Below are 26,610 nucleotides of genomic sequence, written 5' to 3' on the forward strand. Positions count from 1 at the left end.
TGGACATTGTTGCCAATTTGATCCAGTGCTGTTGTTGAAGTTTCATTATCTAAAGCCGTCATATTTCAAGGTTTCAAAGAACGGAGCTGTTTCATAGAATTCAGCAATTCCATGGGCAAGATACATCTTTTTCTTTTCATGTTATGTGATGTGGAAGAGGAAGTGATTTATCACTGGTACATTGGCTTACACATCAGCAAATTTGCTGGTTATTTTCCTCAAAATTTCAAAGTCTGTGAAAAATAATTTAATTTCATTCTGCTTATAAAACTGGTTAAGAAGGGGGAAAAAAAAGGGGATGCTTGCATCTGAAGTAAAAAACACACATCAATTTCTAGCAGTAATTTTTCCTGCTCCTTTTTTGACCAGTGATGATTAAAATGCTCTTCAGGGATCACTAGCTACTGATCCAGTTGTTAGTGAACTCTTCTGGGCAGTGGCTAATGAATAAGTTCTTTTCGTACATTCCTTTTCAGTATTTTTTCAGTACTTTGTTTATCACATTACCAATAGCTCACTTTTGTCCCACTTCTGGTCTGCACAGACTGGGAGAAGCAGGCAGTGGGTAAATTTATAGATGGAAATCCCTTATTACCCTAGAATCAGGACTGACCCATTTTTAGAGATACTAGTTTGAATGAACACCAAAGATTCTGGGAATTTTGTCTAAGCAATTGTGTAATATAGATAAGATGTAAATGTTATTTTGTTTGAAGGTCTGTAGCTACTGCTTTGCTTTGAGATGGGTTAATTTCCCATCTCAACAGCATTTCTGAACAGTAATGATCTCTAAGTGACATCTTTTTTCTGTGTTAATTGTGAATTAGAACTACTTTTGTTAAAACCCCATTAACTTAGAAGTTATTAAGCCATACACAGCCAAATATTTTTGTCAATACTCATTTTCACACTTTATTATGGTCCATGCTAGATGCACAGAACAGGAAAATCCAAAGAAGTCAATGCTGACATTAAAGGGTACCATCTAAAGCCACTCAGATAGTTAAAGAAACCCTTACATAACACAGCTCTAAACCACCTTGCACAGACTACGCAAAAAAGGTTCAAGTCAAAGGCAGCCTGCAATGCAGTAATTGTAAAATCCACAGAATTCAGTGGAAAAACATTAATAGGCCTCTGTAAGAATACCAAGGCTTCACATTTACACTATTATCACCATCTTAAAGTGGAAATTAGGCCAAGAACAATACACGTTCTTAGAAATCACCCTAATGTTAATGTCTTGCACATCCTTCCAGCACAGAGAATGCTTTATTAACATGTACTTAATACTAATTGCTAATAGACTGTATTCCCTTACAAAGTAATCTTGGAGACAAAACCTTCCTTCTTTCAAAACAAGCAGACAGAGCAAGACTTGTTTTCTTTGAGTAGATTGCCATACCATGCCCCTTGTAGCTTGCCTCAATACACCTGGTGTGCTTATTCATCTAAAACTTTTCCGATGTGTTTAAAAATTCTACCCCAGTATTTGGATAGTAGACCCACAGATTCACATTTTTATTCACTGCATGTGCAGTGCATAACAGAAGTCAGTCAAAAGTCATGACGGCTTGCCACAATTTCAGTAACTGAATTCTGACAAGCGACTTTGGATTTACCCCAGGAGCTGCCAAATCTACAGGAATTAAAAGTTCACTATTCACATAAAATGTGTGGATATTCTGCCCTCTTTGAGTTGCACCTATGAATGGAGAGAAATCTGTTTTCTCAGTGTAGTGATACATTTTTAAAGCACAAAGGGGAACTCCAAAGGCATGTAAAATCTGATAATTTCAATTAAGCTCATGAAGCTATGAGAATTTATGCCAAAGGGTTTGCCTATGCTGCCTCAAAGCTTGCTGCTGAAAATGATATATATTTGCTAACCTAAGAATGTATTTTCCACTGTCCAGCAGCCAGTTAAGAAGATTAATGACTGCTTTGTAGTTTCAATTAAACTCCTTTATCACCAACAGGGACCAAACAAGTTTTGATTTCAAAAGTACTGCTTAAGAAAGAGACCAGGGCTGCATAACACTGACATTTTATTAGAATTCATCTGTAACAAATGGAACTTGTGTCAGCAAAGAACTGATTTTCATACAGACTTTCTTTTGCCACCAATGTAACCAAGTAAGAAAATAAAAAGCACGCCTTTCATTCTGTAAAACATTTACGCGTACTACTAATTAGAGGTAATTGTATCTTTTTAAACAAGCCATTTTACAAGGTAATTTTTTAAGTTTTTCAGTCTATGCATCCAAAACAAGAGCAAAGAACACAAGTTTTAATTATCTTTGTAAAGACACTCCAAGCTTGAATGGCAAAGCCACATAACAGATGGTTATAATGAGACCTGCAGCCTTCTGATATCTGTGGAGTATCAGGGCACCAAGGGAAAAAAAAATAAAAATAAAAGTAAAAAAAAGAAACAGAAACATAAGAAAAATGGGAGAAAATAAAAGGAAAAAAAAAAGCAGTTGCTTTTTTTTTTCCTTTTTACATGTTCTGTGTCTTTTAAATACATACAAGTGGATTTTGTAAGCAATTTCTTACAGATGGGTTCAAGTTATATTGGGTGTAGAATCAATAGGGCAGTGCATAGTACAAAGGTATATATAGAAAGTGCAAATCTCCTTAGAGGGTCACTCCTTCCCCCAGCCATCTTCTCTGCTATCTAACCACTCAAATAACTTTTTAAAAAAGAGCTAAATTAAAATTCTGTATAAATCATTTTCATATATTTTGTGGTGTTTTTCCCCATTGCAACTAATTACAAAATTAGACATAACTACACATACAAACGTAAATAATAGCACCGTACTGGTTATGATGATGAAACCAATTTTAAGCTTCGAAATATAAGATGTATGTAGACAAAGATGCTCACAATTTAATTTAACTAGAATGCATATATTAGAATACAGAAAGTGGAATGCACATCAATGATGCTAAGAGCTATCGTAAGAAACAAAAAACCTGAAAGGAGTATTCAGTTGTACAACAGTTTTTCTTACAAATTGGCTCTGCTTTTTTGTATTTCTTTTACTCCCTTATTTTCATTGGAGCTTGCAAGACTGTCTGCTAGAGAAAATGCACTGATCTTTATACAGATTCAGTTTTCAGAAGCCTTTCTTGGTCTATGTTTTCAAAATGACACTTTATTTTGTATTTCTGATTTCATATATTTGAATTAAAGGAACATGACCACACTACATAACCTGGCACTTCAATAATTATTTCAATGTATAAATCAAGAAAGAAGAAGAGAAAGAAATATAGTGCACATTCTTCTCTGGTTCAGATGTGAGTTATAGAATCTCATTCTGAGGTAGCCTTCTATAATACTTCTATTCCATATATATATATATTTATATTTCTGTTTTGATTTTTTTGGTTTGGGTTTTTTTAAATTACAAAAGTGCTCAAATACAATTGCTGGAGTTTGGTCTTTCTTAGTTTTATTTCTCATAGGAGTGGGAAAATTGGAAGAAGAACAAAAAATGTTGAGGCTACACTGAGAAGCCACAGCAATGCTCCTATTTGAAACCCCAAAGAAAGCATCCTTTGATGCTGATGTACTGACAATGGCAGAACACATGGTGACCAAGGTCAATGTAAATGGCATTCTAGAAAGAGTCTCAAGAAGTACTTTGTGCTGTTTAGAGAATTTTCCTTTTTCCTGGAATAAAATCTGTCAATCTCCAATATGTCATGTGGGCTTAGTCTTGCTAGCCTTACATGAGCCTCGTCACTGAAAGCAAGGGCTTGACTTCAGCAATCTGGTGACACAAGTGAATGAGCCGGACTTGGCCCAAAATCAATTTGGAAAAAAAACAAAATAAAAAAAAGAAAAAAAAAAGAAAAAAGAAAAAAAAAGTTAAAAAAGAAAAGATGCATAAGCACTGCTGATGTCAACTACTGCTACTGTGCTGCTACATTACGGCAATGACAGATAACACTATAACGAGTGACAAAGCAGGTTTGAAAAGCCAACCAGAAACAGATTTCCAATTTGTGGGCTATTCTGTTATTAGAAATATGTAAAGATAAAGGGCCTTGACTACCTATGTGTTTTGGGTTATCATTTATTACCATCCATACTTGATTAGAAACTGGTAATGCATATTTTTCAAAATTGTCTGGTACATGTATTAAAATGTTTGAAAAGAACAACAGAGATATAAACAAACTAAACTAAATACAAATGAAGGCTAACTTAAAGAAATACTATTTAAAATAGGCATCAAATATAAGGCACTCTAAATGTAAAATTAAAATAAACCCCAGCATCCCCAAACAATGCTGTATGCCACAAAACGTTTGATTTCACAGAGCAATGTGTGTTTGGCTTTGCCCTGTTACATACGATAAATGTAAATTATATAGCGCACACTATAGACAGTATACTATTGAATACAGTTTTAAAACATCTTAATACCTAGTATATTACAACATTCTCCCCTCCTAAAGGGATATGCACTGACCTTTCCCACATGCACACCTCCTACATTTAATAATATGATTTCTTATTGCACTATAGTGTTACAAATATTGAACTTCACTTGAAGCCTAAATCACATACTCTCTGTGCGTGTGTGCATGTGTGTGCTCTGTATGTGTGCAAGTGTGTGTGTTCAAGTGGAAATGCGGGTAGAAATATTATTTGGGATAGAGATGGCGTTCAAATATCAATGATGTGCATTCCTCACTTCCCTTTGAAATAGAAGTTTATGGACCTTAAAAATGCAGAGATGATCAAATTGTAGTTTGATACAATTGCAGTATGCGGAAAAACTTTCCCAATGCTTTGATAAATCCAGGTACGGAAGGACTGATACGTTCATGTGCATGTGTGTGAATTTGTATCTGAATCCATTTGTATTCTCTGCAACTAAACAGAGAGTCAGAAAAGGGTAGACAGTAATACATATATATATATATATATATATAAAAGAGAGAGGGTGTGAGTGTGCATGTGCATATGTGCGTGTGTGTGGATGTGCTAGCAGCATCTTTATACTTTGCGCCTCCCTGTTGATTCCAAAAGAAACCAAAAAAGCCCCATTTTGATTTAACTGATTACAATGGATATTTTCTTAAAGAAAAAAAAAAAACCCAAATAAAACTACAAAATTAATATCTAACAAGACTGTGGTACTGTAGGACTGCACAAAAATGTGCAAATTTTCCAAGTATCTAACATTTCTACAGCACAATATTACAGATAACAGTTCTACAGCTTAAAAAAAAAAAATCTACATTTTTAAACAAAAATATTAACAGTTATGCAACCTTTTCTTTAATTCACTTCATCGAATGATAAACTCTTGTTAAAAAAAGGAAAAAGTTTACACAGTTAAAAATGAAGCACAGGTCAGCAGTATCTTTACAATACTAAAAAACTAAATCAAGGACTTTCTTTTTAAACATTCCCACATTTTCCCTAAAGTGTTAGGATGAGCAGTATGATGGGAAAGGGTGATGTTGAAGTAAAGAGTCCGCTTTGTGTGAGAAGCCAGAACCCAACCTCGCAACAAACGTCTTGCACTGAACTGCAGTTCTCAAAACTCCTCTTTGCAAAAGCATGTAATCCTAAATAAGATGATCACTCTTTCTGATTAATTTCCTCTTCCCTTTAACTTCAACCAATGTCGAACCCTTGAGGTATCTGTAAATGAGATCCTTCAGACGCCTCAGTGGTCAGGATTCTTTTATTATGGTTAGGTTATTAAACTGTGAATTCTTGGTCCACATGGAATACTTCTTGTTGGGTGGGGTATTTTTTTTGTTGGTTTTTTTGTTTTATATATCCCCAATATTTTTGTTCATTTGTTTTTTTTTTTATTATTTTTTGTTTTATATATCCCCAATAATTGCTCCTTAGCTAAGAGTTAAGAAGTACTTCTAAAGCACATCGTATGGCTCAGAAGCGGCTCTCTGGATCTTAAAGGGCCTGCAATAAAAATCCACATTGGGTTTTTATGTTGCATAGTGATCAAAGCTGCCCAGATACTCCAGTGCGGCTCGATAGCAGAACTGGTATTGATCCTAGAGAAAGAAAAATAGAAAACAAATGCATCAAAAAGTCAGCTTGTTGGTTGGTTTCTAGTTTCTTTCAAATAATAGTGAATATTTCGTAGCTAAAAACAAATATACTGCAGAGGCATCTGCAGTTCAGCAATATTCACTTGCTGACATCAACAGAAAACCACTCTGAGTTATAACAGATGAAGACAGACGCCCATTTAATTCAACAACATTTTTCACAGAATGCAGCTTCTTTTTGTGCAGAGACTATATACCCACCTACTGACAGTCTGTTATTCTGGATGAACACAATATCAGCATAAAGCTCTCTTCTGATAGGAACATGCTAGGATGCTTTCCCCCATGTACTTGAAAATAAGTACCAAAATATACAATGAATTCTACGGCTGATACAACACACTAAGTAAAAACGTCCATCATAGCCTTAATAAGGAATGCTGTATGGAAATCTGCCAGGTTAAAAATCATGTTAGGAAAGCAAAGGGAATCCCAGCCTTTCAGTAATAAAATTTTTGGTGAAGATGTGAAGATAACTTGGCCTGTGGTAAGAAAAGGGCCTAAGAGAGAAATATGGTGCTAAAGGACCTTATTCACATAAAGCAGACTTCATTTCAACTTTACCTCGAAGCAGACAGAAGTTTAGTGTGGTAAGAAATTTGCTTATATCTCTGATGAATCTGACATTTATAGGTCTGATTTACTCTCCCCTCCATAAAGGAGTCCTTTTGCACATTTATGTTACACATTTACACTAAAATGGCACATCTGAGTACTTATTTCCAGCTGCCATTCTCAGTGTAAATGATAAAAAGTGAAAAATAAAAGAACATAAAAGAAATTGCTCAAAAAACCCAGGGATGTCTGCTTATTTTTCTGATAGTGCTATGTGGTAACTACAGAGGTTGCCATTGTTAAGATCACAATTAAAATTCTTTTGGAAACCAGGAAACTAATCAGATATTTTCTTCACTGAGGTGGTATGATTACTAATAGTTCATTTCTGTTGGAATAGTTAGAACAGTGGCAGAATGCATTACACATATGCCTGAATTTTAAGTGTATGTGTGGTCCACATGAAAGTACTTTGCTTAATAAGGATTAGATTTCCTTGTGGTTTATAATGCTGAATGGAAGATCTGTTTGCCACAGAATCCTGGAAGAAATGCATACACAACACTACTTCTTTCAGCAGTGGGGATGAAGGGTAGCATGCAGAAACAAGTCAAAGCAGGGGGAGGGAGCATATATTGCAGAACTGAACTCTGCATTTGTCAGGTAGACTCAAAGAAGCATAGTTTTCTGTATACTGAGCCAAAATGACAGAAAGCAGACATTTTTCATTTTGCTTATCCAGAAGAATGATGGTAATGGGAAAGAAATGGAATTAACTCTTCGGTATGGTCACAGTGATTTACTTGGCTAACTGACAAGATTAAAAATAAATATCTGTATTTTTCATATAAGTTTTTATGAAGTTGTCTTCTTAAAAGTAAAACTATCTAGCTTCTACTGGACAAGTTAAATTTTCTTGTGGAAAATGGCAAACTCTGGGGAACCATTTAAAATTTCACAGACTTATTTTAAAGGCCAGTGTCAATCAAATTATACTGAATTAATGTGTGATCTAAAATATTTCCCTTTTCTTTCCCTTTTTGTTGGTTATCCTAACCAGTTTGCTCTGGCTTAGTCCAGATTTTTTGCTCAAAAATTAAGGCAAAAATTAAGCACAACATTAACTGATAATGTTTAAGCATTCTTTATGACATGAAAGAGTTCCAAACATATGGGCCTGCCCAGGTAACTGGTTTATATTACTTATCCCTTTCTTTATTTCTCTATACCACACTTACTAGCATAGAAATTGTTTATTCTATAGTTATTCTGAATGCTGAATTTACCATTATGATTTTCAGGCCAAAGAGCCGCTTGCTTGGTGACACAAAGTTAAGAAAAACATGAAAATAACACAGTAGAAGTCTGAAGACATGATCAAGACCCTGCTCCCAGGGGGAAAAAAAATAAAAATAAATAAGTGGGTCCATCTGCAGAGACAATTTGCTTACTTCTTTACTACCACACATTTCTGTCAGGGAACAAGGATCAAATAAAAATGTGTGATGCATCACAAAAGGATTTTCTCAACTACCGTAATTAAGGGTCCACTTCTATTAATTTATTAATTTTTTCTTCCTCATCTTACAGTAACTACTGCAGTAACAGGAAATAGACCTTGCAATACCTTTATGGCAGATTTTACCCTGTGGTCATAGGGCCCATATATGACTTCAGATGTAACAGTAAGCATGTTTTATACAGTCTCTATCTGTACATTTTTTTGCTTGTGTGAATACCAGTTCTTTTCCATCACCATTGCAATATGGATACTGTTTTTCTCACCTCTGTCTGTACCATGGCTGGCCGCTGTGTCCTTAACATTTTGACAGTCTGGAAGATGTCTACAACACCTTCATATCTCATTCTTTCTAACACAATGCTCAGGGTTATGAATACTCCAGTCCTTCCAACACCCGCACTGTTGAAGAGAATAAAACAAAAAAAATCAAATGTTAATTGACAGTTAATGCTGAAAGAATTGGCTGACAAATTCTTTGCGGTTACAACACACCATATGTGTACAAATTTCTGTATGGGGAGAGGCTCACTAAGCAAAATTCCACAGCAAATTACCACATTGCATTCAAAAGAATAACTGCGCTCAAGATAACTTTACATCTACTGAGTATATCCTGACTCTCCAGTCTTCCTTGCAAAGGGACTTGGTTTGTTCATCCAGATATACAATAATCAGTGCATGGTGAAGGCAAACGTTAACATTTGTTGCCAATAACATACATTGGAACTGACAAGAGAAAATGAAGCCAAAATGCATTTTATTGCTTGCTTTACTTTAGTTTGTCATGTATATGCACTGTTTTGTACATCTTCACTGTGCTACTTTACCTTTTGCTTTGAGTTAGACGTATGGATTTTCATTTAATATTGAACTTCTTCATGCATGCTCCAATTCAAATAATGGACAGAGAAAAATCTCAATTCAGGTCCTATTCAAGTCTGGCAGTCTGGACCTTTGCTTTCCAATGCTGATATGCATTTACCGTGTTTATCTACATTAGTCTTAAAAATCTTCTTTGAGTATGTATGGCTTGTTTGCCCTCTGTTCTGTCCTGGGTTTCTGATACTAGCTTTAACTCTTAAAATGTGATGGAAATTCTTGCCATTAATAGCACCAGTAAGCTGTCAGCTTTTTAAATTAAACAATCACTTATTCACGAGGATTATCCTTTGCAAAAGGGACAGGTAACTACACAGAAAAAAGACTTTATAAGTCTGAACTTCTATGGGTGGAAAGTAAGCCCCTTGTCATCTCACTGCTGATGCTAATAATTTAGAAAGGTTTTCTCCAGCTAGATAACCTTGGGAAGCTGAATATTTATGAAAACTATTTACCAGACAGATGAATGGAATAGCATGAAACTAGTATGGAAATTGAGTGTTCAAATTTTATGTTGGAATTTTAGTGTTTGGTAGAGGTCAGTACACTTTTAGGGTTATTAGGCACATGCAAATGGATTTATCAATTCTGTATAGGCTTTGTGCCTTCAGATTGCTGAAGCCAAAGGACAACTGACACACCATTTGACAGAGTATCAGGCTGTCAGTAATAATTTACCTGTATGGGACTACAGCAGTCCTGGACATCTAAAGCAATTGTAGTGTAAAGTACCTGATGAGGTAAATTAGACAGCTAGTAATTAAGAAACATCCAGAAAAATCCTGGAACCTGCTCGTTGGAATGAGCTTGAACCTTAGACGCCTGATGACAGCGTGATCTAAACTAAGTAGCCCAGAAGATGACCACGAGAATGAAGGCAGGTTACCATTTTACATTCTCCTTGTTCCCACTCCTGCTCTGACATTACAAAAAAAAAAAAAAAAAAAAAAAAAATTCTAAATGTGTGAGAAGATTTCTGGCCTCATACATTAGACATGTCTTTTTTACTTTAAAAAAAATTACTCAGAAATCTTCAGCAAAAGGAAGAAATTTACTTGTTGTCTTGTGTACTTAAAAAATCAGCAAGTACCTGAAGACACTACTTAATGAGGAAGAGAGACTAATATGGAAAGATGTCAATGCTTGCAAATCCTGACTGGTCATCAAGTGTAATGTCTTAGAAAAGCCTGTGAGAAATTGATCCTGTTCCCTTTAGAGTGGCAAGCATACTTTAACATTGGAACAATTCCAATCCAAAAATACTTAGGATTTCCAGAGTAAAGTTAAAGAAATCCTTCATGGTGCATTATGAGTCACAGTGATTTATAATTTAGAGTAGAAACTAAAGTTAAGATGCTTTAATGAACTATGTGGACGTATTGATTTTTTGTAAGAGAGAATAGGTTATTACTACAAATACATCTTGAATGCATTCTGGGAAAGGTCTTCCTCACTCCTGAGGTAAAAGCTGGAATAAAATGACTGTAAATATCAAATATCAGTTGAAGTGAATATTTTGCTTCAAGATGAACAGTCCTTTGCTCTCTTAAAGTTTTAAGTATCTGCCTCATGAGGTTAGAAATTTTTGAATTCAACACACTGACCTATTTGTAAAAATGCTAGGGAAAGAGAAAATTTAGGATTGTGGGTTTTGAGGGTTTACTGTGCAACAGAGAAAGCAAGCTTGTGAAAACTGTGTGCAGTGTGAAGGAGACCCAAAGGAAGTGACGCTAGGGGAGTTCTAATTCACTGTAAAACTCATCATAGTACAAACTGGAGGCATTATTTTAGTAATTCATCAGAGACTAGGGAATGTACAGGTATCCAGGATCTTCTGCTTCCTGAAAGAAACAAACTTACTAATTTGCTAGGGACACTTCCTATTCATGCAAGCTGACTAACACTGGCAATGATGAGTAGCATTACCAGTCCCTAAATTGTCATTAGAATAATGATAAAGACATTTAAAAACCACGCCATGATTACTTACACTGGATTTGACTTTATTTCTAGCAAAGTCAATAGTAGAAATCCATAATGTTACCATGAAAGATCAAACTATTTGGGAGGGATATGTAATGTACTGTAAGCAGTATTCACTGTAGTCACAAGTGGACCAGTCTGCATGGTACAAGGAACCTAGAAGAATATTATCACTTCACTTTCTCATCTGCACGAAAGCATAAATATCACTTATTACTTCTGTCCTCTCTAAACTCATTAATGTTGAAGAATAAGGCTTACTCTTATCTGGGTTGTCCTTCATCTCCCTTGTGTAATGAATCCTAAACAGTGCTCTGCAATGCTGTTCTCCTCAGCAGGCCATAAAAAATTTTGTCCATACAAGAAAAGTAGGATCCAAGTATTCCAATACATTCATTTTATCTATCAGATTAGGGGATCATAAAGAACTCAACTTCTGTTTACTCCTAACTTTGGAAAGATGAGATTTTTTATCTGTTTACTAGGCTCTACTAAACTCATTCATTTGTCTTCATGATAGTATTGGGTCACTACTTGGCTTTTAGTAAGGATTTGCAACTTGTGTCAGTATTTTGCATCTCTGTTATATAAATAATAATATTTAACCTACAAAAAAAATAATTTCATATTACAAAAATGAGTATCTAAAATCCTAATGGAATTTATAGAAAACAATTTATTAAATAAGAGATAAAAGATAAAGATATTATTTTTGGCCATCTGCTATAGACTCTAGAAGACTGTAGAGAAAATAAATAAAAAATACAAGAATATTAAAAAGCCCATGCTGGATTATTCATAACCCCTGTGCAAGCTGTTTTCATCTGCATATCAATTGCAAAGGAATTGAGGGAAGTCATCACATCAAAAATGAGCACTAAGTTCTGAAGTCAGAACTCATCAACTCAATCCTCAATTATTTCTTTGACAGGCAAAATTTCTAAACACCGCTTTCTATTCCATTCCCTTTCTTGAAATAGCTACCTTTTTTTTTTTTTTGCCTCATCTTGATTGCTACTAATGTGCCACTGAGGTGTAACTAGCTTGTTTGCAGCTAATAATTCCCACCAAAGTAAAAGCCTCACTTTTAATTTCTAGTGGAAAAAATATCAGATGTAGCAGCCCATGACAAGGCTCTTCCTATGCCTTCTGTGTGCAGCACTGACCAGACTGCCTTTATGCTGCATTAGAGGCATTTATAAGTGAAAAAAATCATATGTTTCCACATATTTCTGAAGAATCATTTCTGTATAAATGGAATATCACAAAACAGTTCCCATTTCATAAAGCTGTTCATTGTGTTCCTTCTTAGATCCTCTATTTGATTACATTTTATGATAGTTCACCTCTGAAATGTTGTTTAAATGTGTGCTTTTGCCACAATCAGCAATCAGCTGTAGGAAAAAAACCAAATCCGCATATAGCTTATTTTTAAGCTTTGTTTACTTACCTGCAATGAACGGAAATTGGTCCATCTTGACCAAATTGCTCTTTTGTTTTATGCACTTGGCCTATGAAGTCAATAAATCCTTCTCCAGACTTTGGCACTCCTTGTTCTGGCCAGTCAGTGAACTGGAACTGCCTCACTGTTCGGGACTGACCATCCTTTAACAAAAGACACAAATAATGTATCACAAAGACATGTTGCTGTGGCTTAAAGTTGGTCAGCCAATAATCATAAAGACAGTCACAAAGTAAGAATGTTGAGAGGAGCTGGGGAATGGCCAAGATCACATTTATGGAAACTCTTTCAACTGCAGTACTACTGTCTGAAGCTTTTGTATTGGCCCAGAAGTGCTATTGTTAGTTTCAGTAACAATATTGCATAGATTTGTTTCCACACTACATAGGAAAGTTTTCTGGAATTCTTAAGGTGTAAAAAGTGTGCCTGAGCCCAAAGGCATAAAAAACCCATGAAGGTATATGACTTTTTTGGTATGTTGTGTTTTGAATCCTGTGGACTACAAATTCTTTTATATACAGATCAGGTAGAATAAGGTCATCTAATCCAACTTTCCATTTCTGAGATATGCTCAACTACTTCACAGTAGTAATATCTTTACTGGTAAGACTTGTTTAGGCATTCCCCTCCTTGCAAATTTTTTCTCTAATAAAAAGCTGCTTTCTATGAGGTGAACATTTTTCCTGCAAGAAGATGGATAAACAAGCCAGTTGTTTAACAAATTTCCCTTCAATAATGGTTCATTTAATTCATTAAAAGCTTGGAGCTGGTTAAAATTGAGAGGAAGGGCTTCCTTTCTCAAAACAAGCCATCTGAAGCTCTTCAATCTGGATGGTTAGGAATACTAACAGCACTTTAAAGCGCAGAATACAGCATCATAATTATTTTTATAATGAAGTCACTAGAATTACTAAATGCCAATTTGTGCTATATGCCTATTTGATGCGTAAAAAGTCAGGACAGAGAAAAAAATGCAATACAAATGGATAAAGCAAATTTATTCTTCATTTTCAAACATTCATGATATTGACACTCAATCTGCACAGCTGAAATGCTCAAAATCATGGCAATATAAGCTACTGATGTTAACTGGTGTCTCTAGACATTATGTTTTCTAAGCATTCACCCTCTCATGTCTTCAAAATGGTCTTCTATTAAGTGAAACTCATGAAAAATTTAAATTTCTTCTGAGTAAAAGTCTTGGAAAATTAAAATTAATTCTGGTGATTCCTCTCAAAAAGCAGCAAGTTATGCTGGAGGCAAGAAAAATCTTTCTCTCTTTTTCCTTAGAGCACAAGCAGTCAGCTGTTACAGACCTTTGAAATTATATAAAAGTGATTTTAAATACAACCAAAGGAAACCCCAATACTTTGCTTTTATATCTCCTCTGGTTCTGTGGGATTTTGTCTCAGATGAGTGAGGAAAACAGAAAAAATGTGTGTGTGTACCAGCAACTACTCCATGAGAGGACACCCATACTATTTACTTCCACTAGACCACTCTGACAATTTAGTAGTCTGTATCTATGAAACACTTTTCTCCACTTAAACAAATACGTAATGTTTGAAAATATTCATCCAATTTGATTTCTTGTGGGCATCAACACAAAGAACTAAATGTTTACTCCCAAAATGGTATTTTGTTAATACAAATATCTCTGATAATGGTCTCTGTAATCCCACTTTCCTTCAAAAAAGACATAATGAAATTGCATCCTCCAGATAGCTTTAGGCACATGATATAAATTTATCAAGAAGACACAAGTACAGGTTGACTCCCTTCAAAATAACCTTCCATTCTTCTAAAGTAAAGAAAAAAAAAACCCTGAAATCTGACTTACTTGCAATATATTGTTAAGGAGATGGAAACTCTTCAGCAATTTCTGACCCTGATAGGGCTTAGACTAAATAACAATAACTTTTTCCAAGTAGAAAAAGTAAGAAAGACACTAATTAACTTAAGTCCAGTCTGTCACTGGAAAGTTAACATATTTCTATGTCATAAATAGAGGTAATGGTAAATACTTATTTTTTGGAGTGTATATATCAACTGTATTAGTATGTTTCATGATTTCAGTAACTTAGTATTCCAATGCAAGTCTGTGAAATGAAAATAACCTCTGTTATTTAATGTTATTTAATGAGCAGAGAAGTAAAGTTACTTAGTCTATATTAGACTAGCATTAAAGCATATTGGGAACTGATCTGCAATTTCTTACAGTTCCCTCTGCTACTGACATTATAAAGAGTGTTGATTTCTTTTAATGAGATTCTTGCCAACAGCGGTCCAGATACAAATGCCAAATTTTATTAAAATCTTTACTTTCAAATACTGTGACAGTTTGCACAGTTAGTTATCAAAATAAATACTTTCAGATCCCTATGTGGCACAGAGGGCTTTCAACGTATCATCCTATTTGGTGACTGACCGTTTGGATTTATTCTTCCTCCTCACAGGGGATATTAAATTGTCTTTTGATTAGGCTGTAGAATTTATAATACTCTCTTACAGCCATCTCTAATAGTTTAGCCTTAAATAAGACTGGCCCAACATATTGATCTCTTGAGTTTCCAGAGAAAGTGAGTACAAAGCAGTCCGAAGCAATAACTTGAAAACGTTACAGAGGTCAATTTCACCGTATGACAACTCACAGTGCAGTTTCAGAAATAACAGAGAGTTCCACACCAGACACTTGCTGCTGGCACCTACAAAGGTACAGTGCCTCATTTTTTGTCTCTGTGGAAGAAGTGGTCATCTTGGGTCCCAGAGCATGGATGGTATTGTAACAGTACAGATGGATTTGGAGATGAGAGGGAGAGAGGACGTTTGCAATCACTCCAGCATTTACTCTTTGAGTGCAACAATTTAGTCAAATGATCTCAATTACTGGGTGTGTCAGCCACAAAGGCCTAACTAGAGGAAAACTATAATGTACATTTTGGTAATTTTTTTCCCATTTCTTCCAGTAAATTTGGAAGAAGCTATAGTTTTCCAGCATGACCAGAAAATTTAGGATGGTGCTGCCAGCTCACCGAGGAGTTTAAAAAAATTTGGATCATCATGATATAGAGGTTTTTAAAATTTGAGAAGCAACAATATGTAATAGTAAAATGACATACCAGAACTTTCAATGTGCTTAATGCTTTCTAAAAGAGGTTTATTAATACAATATAAAATAATTATATTAAGTTATGGCTAATTTAATTACTTAATTATTTGACCCTTTTTTACTGATTTGATAGCTGTAGGTAAGCAATTCTTAAATATTTTACTTCAGTACAAAGTCTTGAAAAAACTTCTTTAAAATATAAAATGTTTGGAGACACTTCAATTACTGCTATGGCATTTTGTTATAACTGTAATTTTGTCATCAGAGCTTTATGAACTATGTCACACAATAACTCTTCCAACTTGAAAAAAAATTTTAATAGGAGATCAATTAAAACTATCAGGACATTTGCAGTAAAATTGGATTTGACTATCTCTGCTTACAAGCATGTTTAACGACTGAAGCTAGGAGCCTGTTCTCCACTTTTCTTAAGCACAAATGGGCTAGAAAAGCTATGAGTCATGATCCTTACTACATTTCAAACAGAAAGAACATCAGATCCAATGTATCTACAGTTTCTTTACAAAAACCTACACTTAAATCTCATTTGCCAAACAAAATGTTCAGATGCTAACTTGATTCAATACTAACAATACTACCCAATTTTACTTGAAGTTCACATTAAAAGCAGTGGTCTAATTAACTATGAGGAAATCTAATATTTCGGATGCTGACAGGCAGCTCTGAGTAGACTTTCATATTATTCCTGCTATTTTGCTTGAACAAGTATTATTCCACAGTGCCTAGAGAAACAAAGGCTGACAGTATGTTTTCCTGCCATGCAGACTGAAGTGCTAGAAATCAAGTCTGAGAATTGAATGCCAAATATATATTAAAAGTTTATGTATGTTTAATCTTATATGAGTACTCAGTTTTGGACTCAGGAATTCAGATAAGAAATGAAGTATGAAAATGAGGATGCTAAGGTCACAGCTGCATGTATCTACTCTGCAGATATACTAGAGAGCTGAAAATATGCTATATAAAAATTCAAATTATAATGTGCAAAGCTTGTCCAGCTTTTCATATGAATGTCATTTGCTCTGCAGTTTTAAAATCCCAGTGTATTAACCTTCATACTCAGTCAGCCTCAAGGGTGGTGCAAAACAACAAAACAACACTCTATATGGCAAAAATTGTACACAATAATGATCAAGGAGAAAATGAGGAAAAAGAGGAAAATGGTCCTCAAATAATCTAATGTATTTTGGCACAAATAATTCACAACTATAAAATTTTGCTGCCCAGATGCTAGATCTGAATGAAATCAATCATTCCTACAGAAAGATCCCATTTATTTAAAAATAACTTAATCTGCTTTTTTATTATTGCAAATATAAAGTATATCTCTAGGGTTTTCTTAATAAGAACAAAAAATTAAAAAACCCTGAACACAGAAAAATAAAGAAATAGACATTGTCTTTTAAACTTATGGGAACAAGTGTAATGTTATGTTGACTTACCCTTGCATCTGTAACCTTGAATTCCCTCAGAATATACTGTGGCATATTGTACTCTGCCATTGGATCTACAACAAAATACTGATATCTGGCTGAGCGCTCTGCAGGCCAGTACTGGTGGCATTTTTCCTATGAAATAACAAAGTAAAATACATTTTAAAATAAATAATAATAAATAAATAAATAAATAAAATAGAAATATAAATATTTAAAATAAATAAAGTTGTCGTGGTTTTAAACTAGTAACTAAAAAATTACTTATTTCTTGCTGTGAGATATGGATTAGAATAAGAGCAAAACAGGCTTAAAACTTAAAAGGAATAAAGACAGTTTATTAACAAACTACAAGAATAAGAACACTAGAATAAACTTCCAGAAAACCCCTTTATCTCTCACTACTTGACCATTTCTTTGTACACATGATAACATAGGACAAAAAAACTTTAGAACTTTGGTGGTCAAAAACAGTCTCAATTTCTGCTAGAGTCTTTTCTTCAGTCTTTGTAGAGAAACAGAAGTATCTTTTTGCTAATTTATGGAGTTTTAGAGTTCACTCCTCCCATTCCACGTTACTCTGAGGTGTGCATGGGTCAATGAATCTAGGGATGTAATTTTTAAGGATGTTATTTAAGTTATTCAAAGGCAGAAGTCTTCTTTATCTGTCTCTGTGAGCCTTCCTGGAAAAACAGCTTTTCCCTTGCCCTCCCAAGGCTTTAAAATCTTCACTCTACCCATTTCCAGCAACTCACAGTATCACAATTACTCTCTTTTTTTCTCATAAGTCCACACTTTGAACACTCTATTCCTCCCCATACTCTAATTATGAATTAAAGGAGTCTTTTAAACTATTATTGTTCGTCTCCATAGCTTTAACAGAAGGATATTTCAGCTGTGAGCTTTAAAAAAAAAAAATACATTGAGAGCACTAACATAAACTGTTATAAACTGTTTTTTACTCAGCTAAGTATAATAATCATGGAAAATGCCAGTAGTGACAGGAACGGGAGCTTCTTGTGTTGGTGTAGAGAAAAAAATTATCTCTAATACTGCAATGGGTTTCTCATTGGCCACTGTATATCTGAAGTTGCTTATACTTCTGCTCAGTTTTGTTGTCTGTCAGTGACAAGAGCTATCCTTAATCTAATTTTCAATGGTGAATTTTTATCTCAATTTAAATCTTTATACTACCTTCAAGTTTTTCTCCTTTTTGCTTGTTGGAGCAAGTCCCCTCAGCCTCAGTCACAACTATCTCTGCATCCACCAGCCGTGTCCTAAATAATCCCTACTCTCTCAGACACGTGGCCTAACTCAGATTTCAGTTATCAGATGCCAGCTTTCTCTTGACATAATCCTTTCCAGATAGGAGACTGCTTCATTCTTTCCAGTATACAGAGTACCAATGACAAGAGTTTAGAACTGTAGACTGGGGACTGAAACTTTAATGTGCAGCACAGAACACACAGAAGACATCCAGATCTAAAGAATACCACATTTTCTTTTCACATTTTTACAAGGAGATGCTGCAAAAGTGAAGTTTCCAAATAAGAGATCTTTCTTTTTCAACAGAGAGCAAGTCTCTCTCTGCATACCTTGGAATATCAGCATGCAAACCCACTTGCTGAATCTCAGTGTGCCCCATGAAAATATGCCATGTCTAGTTTGTCTATTGCAACACATCAGCAGGATAGAAAAACTTACACCTAGTGACCAGGAAGGCCACTCCCATTTCAAAAGGAGAAGGAATCAAAATTCTCATCTTTAGATGTTCCCAACAATGAAATATTTTAATGAAAACAGCTTCTGTAACCAACACTTTAATAAAGGAATATTGGAGCAGTACTTACTCTGCCCATTTCTCGTAGCTTAGTGAGCATGACCACAATTGTAGAATTATGCTCCCAGAGCATTCTCCAGAAGTCTTCAGTTGTTTCTGCTAAAGGACCCTGTGTAGCTATGTAAGCTTGTTGTTTCCTATGTTAAAAAAAAAAATAAACAATGTAAATTAATAGTATTATTTTAATCAAAAATGTGGATTTATTCTCATATTCTTTGCTTATATGAAAACATTATCTGGAGGGAAAATATATATACTATTAATAATGAGCACATTAAAACCTTATTATGATTGTTTAATCAAACTATAGCTTTTTATTTTTAGAACTTTGAGAGGAAAATTAGTCTGTTAATATTATGATGTATGACTTTATCATTATTATTTAAATTTTAATGCAACTCTAATTGCTCAATTTTGTATGCTGTAAAAAGCACTTAAAAAACACTTAGTTGTGCTGGTTCATTTTATAGAAATAACTGTCTAACAATCTATTAAGTTTAGGAATTATAGCATCAAGCAGTTTCTTTATTAACTTCATTTCAACAGACCGATGCCTCCAGCAAAAGTAAGGCAGGAAGCAAATTTGGGAATGGAGTGTGAATTTCCAGGCCCTAATATCCTATTGGTGGAAGCTGCAAAGAAATCATTAAAAGATTGGATCAGCAGCTTTAAAAGATGATGACCAGTTTGTGCTGTTCTAGCTTCTTTCAAGCAACAGAAACACCTTTGTGAGTGATAGTGGAGATGAAGTTTATTTTCAGTTATGATCCAAAGCTCAGAAAATTATCTCTGTGGTTATGGATACTCAGGCACACCTAAACTGTGGCAAACAGAGGGAAACTGCCATTTCCTTTGATGCCTCTTTCAACCAGCTGCTCTAAGTCAGCTGAGGGCATATTGTTCCCTGCTGTCACAGAGATGCCGGTGGGTTGTACATCTGTTTACATACAAAAGGCTTTGGTAGTTAGGTCAAACTTAGTCAGGGTTCCAGGACCATAGGTTATCACCATGACACACAGAGTGTATCTCCTGCATCTTATTTCTATATATCCCTTTAAGCAGAATAACTGTGAAGAAATAGGGGCCCAAATCATGAGCATGTTTAAAAATCTCATTACCTTTCAGTGTGTAAAGCGTACTGAGAGCTTTCAGTGGCTTAAGCACAGGTAAAAATATAATGTCTAAGGTTCTATATAATTTACAAAATATTTCTATATTACATGGGGAAAAATATAAACCCATTATAGAATTTTAAAAGCACCCAATCAAACATGCCCTGAACAGACAGAAAAAAAATTACTAGATTTCAATACTAAGTTTTGTTATTTTAAACACAATTACATGAACAATTTTGTAAGCATTTTAAACAGTATAAGGATAAGAACACATCACTATTTGTACCTGTATCCGTCAATGAAACTGGCATTAATATAATCAGAGCCTTCTACTCCTCGAATAGGCTGCAAGCATACCCTTGTGGATTCATATGGCATAATATTGACAAGGCGATTTTTGAATTTATTACATGGAAGATTGGCACTGATGAATCTTGAAGTGTGAGCCTTAGAGCTAGCAAGACGCTGTTGAAAACAAATTAAAGAATTAAGGCCAGGTATAACAAAGACAAGTGACGCTCTCAAGTTTTATAATCTCTGCTCGGTAGCCATTAATGAGTAATTTCAAATTCAGATGCTTACATTTCCACATTCTATTGCATTACCCAAATATTGTAAAGCTTCTTTAGTACCTTATACAAGTACAAAGTCTGCTCCATTAGTGCATTTGGACAAATTCCAGTATTAAACCCTTACACAAACACGTATTTCAGGATATAATAAAAATAAAGGAACAGCAAGGTTAAATCACCCTCAACTGAATGGTTCTTGTCCAGACACCCACGGAGAATTGAATTGTACTTTTTAGAAAGAACCATCTTCCTAACTTAAAATTTTAGTCTAATGGTGTCTTTTATCTTTTGATTACTGGAAACAACTGGTGGAGAACAGAGAAGCTTTAGCATCACACTATTTGATTTTGGTTACCCACAACATAAAATCCCAGTACCTTAAATTCCAGTTCCATTCCTGTGACATTCTCGCCTGTTTCTATCTGTGTCAGCTTCTGGATATATGCATACAGGTTTCTGGCTGGCACTTCGGTATTTCCACATGTCACTGCTTCCAGCAGTGCATCATGGATAAAGATGTATTGGTCCTCAGTTTGAACCATGTAATTCCTCTGTGCTCTCATTAGAGTTACGTGGCCATAAATATCTACAGTCTTTTCATGCTTTATTCTCTCTAACATGGCATCTATCACAATGAAACAGCCAGTCCTGCCGACTCCAGCACTAAAAGAAATGAACACGGGAAAGAAAACATGGACTGTTTCATTCACTGTGCTTACTTTTACGTCATTCAAGTGTTAACGTTTTGTGATGCTGATTTAAACAGCACATTTCTGAATATGAACATCAGCTTTTATGAAAGAGGTTGGTGCCCTGAAATAAGTAAACTCCTTAAACATCCATTACAAGCAATTGAGAACACAGAATGCTTTTATATGAGATCTTTGCATCTTGCGGTTTCAGGTTTGACTATAACAGAAGTAAAACACCTTGCAACATGTTCTCAAAATGTATGTCGTAAAAATGGAAATTACTGGAGATGATGAATCCTCTAAGAATTCAAGCTTTATTTGTAGCATGAGATAATCTAAGTTTAATGACATAATCTAAATCATTAAACATGCTGTTGTTGCTATTCTCTTTACAGGTAAATAGAGAGGTAAATTTATTGGCAAACAATAATCTAACAGAAAATAAGACTTACGTATTTCTATCATACTCTGCTGGTAAACTTTCAGGCCATCTTCCAGTCCTACTGGTGGGGCTTCTGTTAACACAGTTTGTTCTGTCCTTTACTGTTTCATTTGGCTAGGACATACTGTTAGTCTTTGCAATGCAGACCCATGACTAGATAGCTGTGCTAGCTGTAGGCTGGGGGGAAATCCAACTGTTTGGACACCAACTGGATCAAGTTGGACCACCTTTTTGAAGCCATGAGTATGATTGAACTTTACCAAGTTTTGTTTCAGCTACTTGCATACATGTAGCTAAAAAAAGCTAAAGTGTAAAATGTAACGGGGTTTGTGCATCATTTTCCTGTCCAGGATCACATCATGCCTGGGACAATGAATTACAGTTTCAGGCTTTCTAAATGCCTAACTTTTTTCGGTTAGTGACTGAAAATGAAGTACATGGTATAGTAAGCAACGGTTTATAAACCTCAAGACACTGAGATTAGCTAAATTAAAAATATTTAAGAACCCCACAAACTGCAATTTTTTGAGCATAAATAGAAAAAACAAAAATAATTATAACCCAGATTTTAGAGGACAACTATATAAAAGCCAAAACTCCTCACAGTTTCTATATTTTCCAGAGATATTAAATATCATAAGTCTATCCTGAAATTGATAAGCAAGGTCAAACATTGATTTCTTCCATCACACCTTAGGAATTCTTGCCAATTGCAAACTGAATTTCCTTATAACCAAATCAGAAGGAAGTACAGAATGGAATACTATTTTATCTAATATGCAGTAAATCTTTCTAAGACAGCAGATTTTCATATTGTTAATCATGTATTCTTGCCATAGATTAATCCTCCAAGCAGCAGATCCCCTTGAAACAGCTCAGGACTTCTGCTAACAGACCAAATGCATCAATCTCAACTTTCTTGGATGCCACTCTGACAAGAATTAACCAGTATTCTGATTTTAAGAAAATTTACCTATTCATCAGTTGGAGTTATAGAGAAGGAAAAAATAAAGAGCAACAAAATGATGGCTATCGTAACTGAACAGTTGTTCATTCACCTTGTATAATAAAAGCTCTGCTTTTCAGGAAAAGCTGTTGACATTAACATGGCTAGAAATCATGGAGAAAATGTCTAAAAGCTGTCTCACTGTTGTGATTTTCTTTGTTTTTTTTTTCTTTTAATATACATTTAATATAAATACACATTTGTATGTCAGGTTGGTTTATATCAAGTTTTAAACCATCCCTTCAATGATTACTCTTCACATTCAGTTTTTATCAGTTTAGTAAGTGTGTGCCAAGTGAGAAATATGAAAGTTTGGCAGTGCAGATTTTCTCAGTAATCTATAATGTGGTTATTTTTCCTATGATGTACTAAAATTTGATTTCAACTTCATGTTTATAATTGGATATGCCATTTTTCAGATTTTTCAGAACATCAAAAAGGTCACTGGTACCTGCAGACCACAACTGCAAAATCCCAAACCAGTTAAAAGCTTCTGCCTTCAGCTGGAATGAGCAATTTTCTCTTCTTCTTTTCATGTCTTTAATTATCTTATGTCTTTTATTATGTATTTTTATTTTATTTTTTTCATGAGCAAACTCAAAGAATCATAGTTATTAGCATATTCTAACAAAGAAAATATTTGCTAATCTACAGGTTTATGCAGAAGTTATGAAGATCATGAAAGCAGATGCAAATATTATTATGCACTCATTTCATGGTAAGGATGAAGGGGCTAACACACAACATTTATGGAGGCATTTGGCTTCACTGGGCTCTTGACACACATCTCTATGGACCATTTTATCCAGCAAGATATTTTACTCCTTTAAGATGTTCACTACATTCTAGTTCTGCCCATTGTAAATGAGCTGTGTCTACCAAACTACTCTTTCGACTTTCCACTTTAAAATGGAACGAGTGCCATGAAGATTTTAACTCCTCTTTGAAATGTGCTTTCTGCCCCCAAGACCTTGTAACTCTAAACTACAACAGCTTATCATATAAAAGAAACCTACCCTATCCTAATTTTTGATCCCATTTCTCTTTCTCTTCTACTATCACACAGCCTTCTTAATATGGTATGATACAATATTGGGAAGCCATGCAGTTTGAATCTCCACCAGTAAGCCACCGAAACATAAAAATAAATTCCCTGTCTTTCATTTACTAACCATGATAATTCAGCTAATAAGAATAATTCCACAAAATTTTTACTACTTTTGCTATTGACTTTCTTGCCCTTTTGGTTTGCATCTTCTCGTGTTGCTGTCAAACTCAGAATTTTCATTTAATTTAGTAAAAGAATTATTACATTTTCAGTCTGAAAACCTATATATCTATTAAATAGACATGCCTAGGAAACTTTTACTGCTCCAAATATTGTCATTTACAGTATTATAACATTTGTTTTCAATTTCTAAAATCATGACTGACTCAGTCCCACAAGCTGAAACACGCTTAATGTCCTGTGATGCAATACAGCTACAATAGCTACAATTCAAAAAAGGAAAATGAAGAGGCACAAGGGGGACATTCTGAATTCAAATCACTGTATGGATGTGTTAAAGGTTGGCTTTTGTGATTAATTTGTAGCTGTTTAAATGATGACCCTTTACTGATACTTCAGTGATTTGGCAGAGGAAGGCAGTGTAATTACCAGTATTCACAGATCATTTAATTGGAAGCAAAGACAGTAAAATATGGACCAAAAATCATGTAGGACATTTTTTGACTTCTATCAGGGGAAAATTTTATTGAATATTACTGTTTCAGATTGAATGAAGCTTGCATTTATAAACTGAAAGTACATGAAATTGCTTGTGATAAGGGAAATATATAAAAAGGTCTGGGTTTTATTGAGGAACTTCTAATGATTGATTAGATTCCAATCCCACAGAAATTCTGTAGTCATTCTGACAAGAGCAATATTTAGATTATTTTCCCATTTTGTGGTAAGGAAATTAGAACAGAGCAGAAAATCACCCCCCTGGCCAGGAAGCAGCTAAAAAAGCCCCTTATAAAATCACTGAACATCCTTTTGAGAAGAAACATCTGAACAAAATAACATAAAGACCTTATGCAAAGATGTAAACTGAAATTTCATTTTAGAGGAGATACTGGATTCCTTCAAGAATTATATAGCAGATTATAAGAGATCTTTGAGAATTTATATGCAAGTGTACAGTGACACTCTTCCCTTCTCACTGTGGTTATGGCAGACAACAAGGATGGTATTCAGCATTTTTTAGGTGCTTTAGCAAATGTACGACTTCACTGACTGAATTTTCTTCATGCCTAGGCTATGCATGGAGGCAATGATATTTATCACTGAAGTCACATAAATTGTCTGAAAAAGAACATGGAAAAAAAAATTCAGAAAACAGGGGAATATTTCACTACAATCAGATAAGGTTCAGTCTAGAACTCTCCCTAGTTTTCATAGTTAGTAGACAAAAGCATGGGATAGTCACAGCCCAAAGGCCAGGCTTATATTGTTCTTCCTTTATGGCATTTTAATACGATTTTTCCTTCCAGTCTGTACATTCTCAGAATTCCAGTATTACCATAAATTTTCCAAACATAACTGCCCCAGATTTAAGCCCATATTTTTTTGTAAAATGCACCTGCAAAAGTATAATAAAGTTCAGGAAGTAAATTTGTCCTTCATCTGATCCCAAGTACAGCTCTGGAGAGATCAAAGATAAGAAGTTGTCTTATGAGATTGTAACTTGAATACAAACAAACTCAAATATTAAAGCACATAGAATCAAAACTCCCAAAAATTTCTCTAACAAATCCCATGTACAGAAAATAATTGTTTACTAAAATAATTTTAAAAACTGAATTTTCCACGCAGGCTAAAAATGCACCATTGGTAATGTTAGCCGAATGAAACAAATTAAGAGAATCTTCTAACAATGACATTCCATTAGAGCACTTCAAATCCTCTCACCACTCATAAATTAATATTAGATACAGGAGATGAAATGAAAATGACCATTTGTTCTTTACTTGCCAAATAATTAGGGTCATGAAATGAAATTACAAGAATTTCAAACAAATAGGAAGTAATTTTTAAAGTAGTACATAATTAAATTGTGACAAGCATTGTTGCAGAATACCACGTATGACAAAAAGAAATTCAGAGAGGAAAGGATCAGTTAAGGGTTATTAACCAACAGGTTACAGATACAATTTCCCCTACAGAAATCTGTTTATTAGATTTCATTGGAATTAGGCAAAGGGACTCTGAAAAATAACATTCTAGACATGTCCTAGGTGAGAAACTGAAATGTACTGTCTTAAATTTGGTGTCATGATCCAACATAGTTATAAGAGGCATAAGCATTTAATTTCCCAGCTGTAAATCAGATCACCTTAGAACTCCTCTTTTAAACCAACACTTCAGCCTCCAGGTACTTGACACCTTTAGGAACTATACCACTGAAAAGGCACACCATTAATATTGATACTTTCTTCCTCTTTCTTGAAAGGGACAAATTATCATAACTATTCTACCTGCTTCTTTCCTGAAATAATGAATTGCTGGTGAAAAAAATTCTCTTATTGTTCTGCTTAAGAGATGAAATAGCAGAAATTATACATAACTGAAAAGTTCATTGACCTCATTTCATACCACTTATTTTTCTTATCATGGTTTCCCTTCAGAAATGATTGTTGATTCTATATAACAATACATGCCATAATCCTGCTTTTCATAGAGGATTTTTACATATACACCTTACTTAATCACTATGTTATCTGATTTCTTCAATTACTCAGACATACAAAGAAAAGACATGAAAATAAACTTTATTCCTCTGTAATATTTTATCTGTGTACAATGATTTACTCTGATATTTTTTAT

General features: G+C 34.5%; 1 protein-coding gene across 50 annotated transcripts in view; it reads right to left on the reverse strand.

Annotated features, from left to right (window-relative positions):
* Nucleotides 1-2,031: 2,031 nt before the first annotated feature.
* PTPRD (protein tyrosine phosphatase receptor type D) overlaps nt 2,032-26,610 on the reverse strand; it is a 1,166,996-nt gene continuing 1,142,417 nt past the window's right edge. For 47 of the 50 annotated variants that reach the window (XM_033520279.1, XM_033520276.1, XM_033520273.1 and 44 more), the window contains 7 exons: nt 20,980-21,265; nt 20,317-20,495; nt 18,926-19,052; nt 17,085-17,210; nt 12,501-12,655; nt 8,452-8,587; nt 5,986-6,054 (listed from right to left, as the gene is read on the reverse strand). In XM_033520279.1, coding sequence (XP_033376170.1) covers nt 5,986-6,054; nt 8,452-8,587; nt 12,501-12,655; nt 17,085-17,210; nt 18,926-19,052; nt 20,317-20,495; nt 20,980-21,265 — 1,078 coding nt within the window. Of the gene's footprint in view, nt 6,055-8,451; nt 8,588-12,500; nt 12,656-17,084; nt 17,211-18,925; nt 19,053-20,316; nt 20,496-20,979; nt 21,266-26,610 lie in introns of all 50 variants that reach the window. The other 3 variants (XM_033520262.1, XM_033520295.1, XM_015652791.3) reach the window with 2 other exon arrangements.

This window comes from Parus major, chromosome Z, assembly GCF_001522545.3.
Source record: "Parus major isolate Abel chromosome Z, Parus_major1.1, whole genome shotgun sequence".
In the NCBI taxonomy this organism is placed as follows: domain Eukaryota; kingdom Metazoa; phylum Chordata; class Aves; order Passeriformes; family Paridae; genus Parus; species Parus major.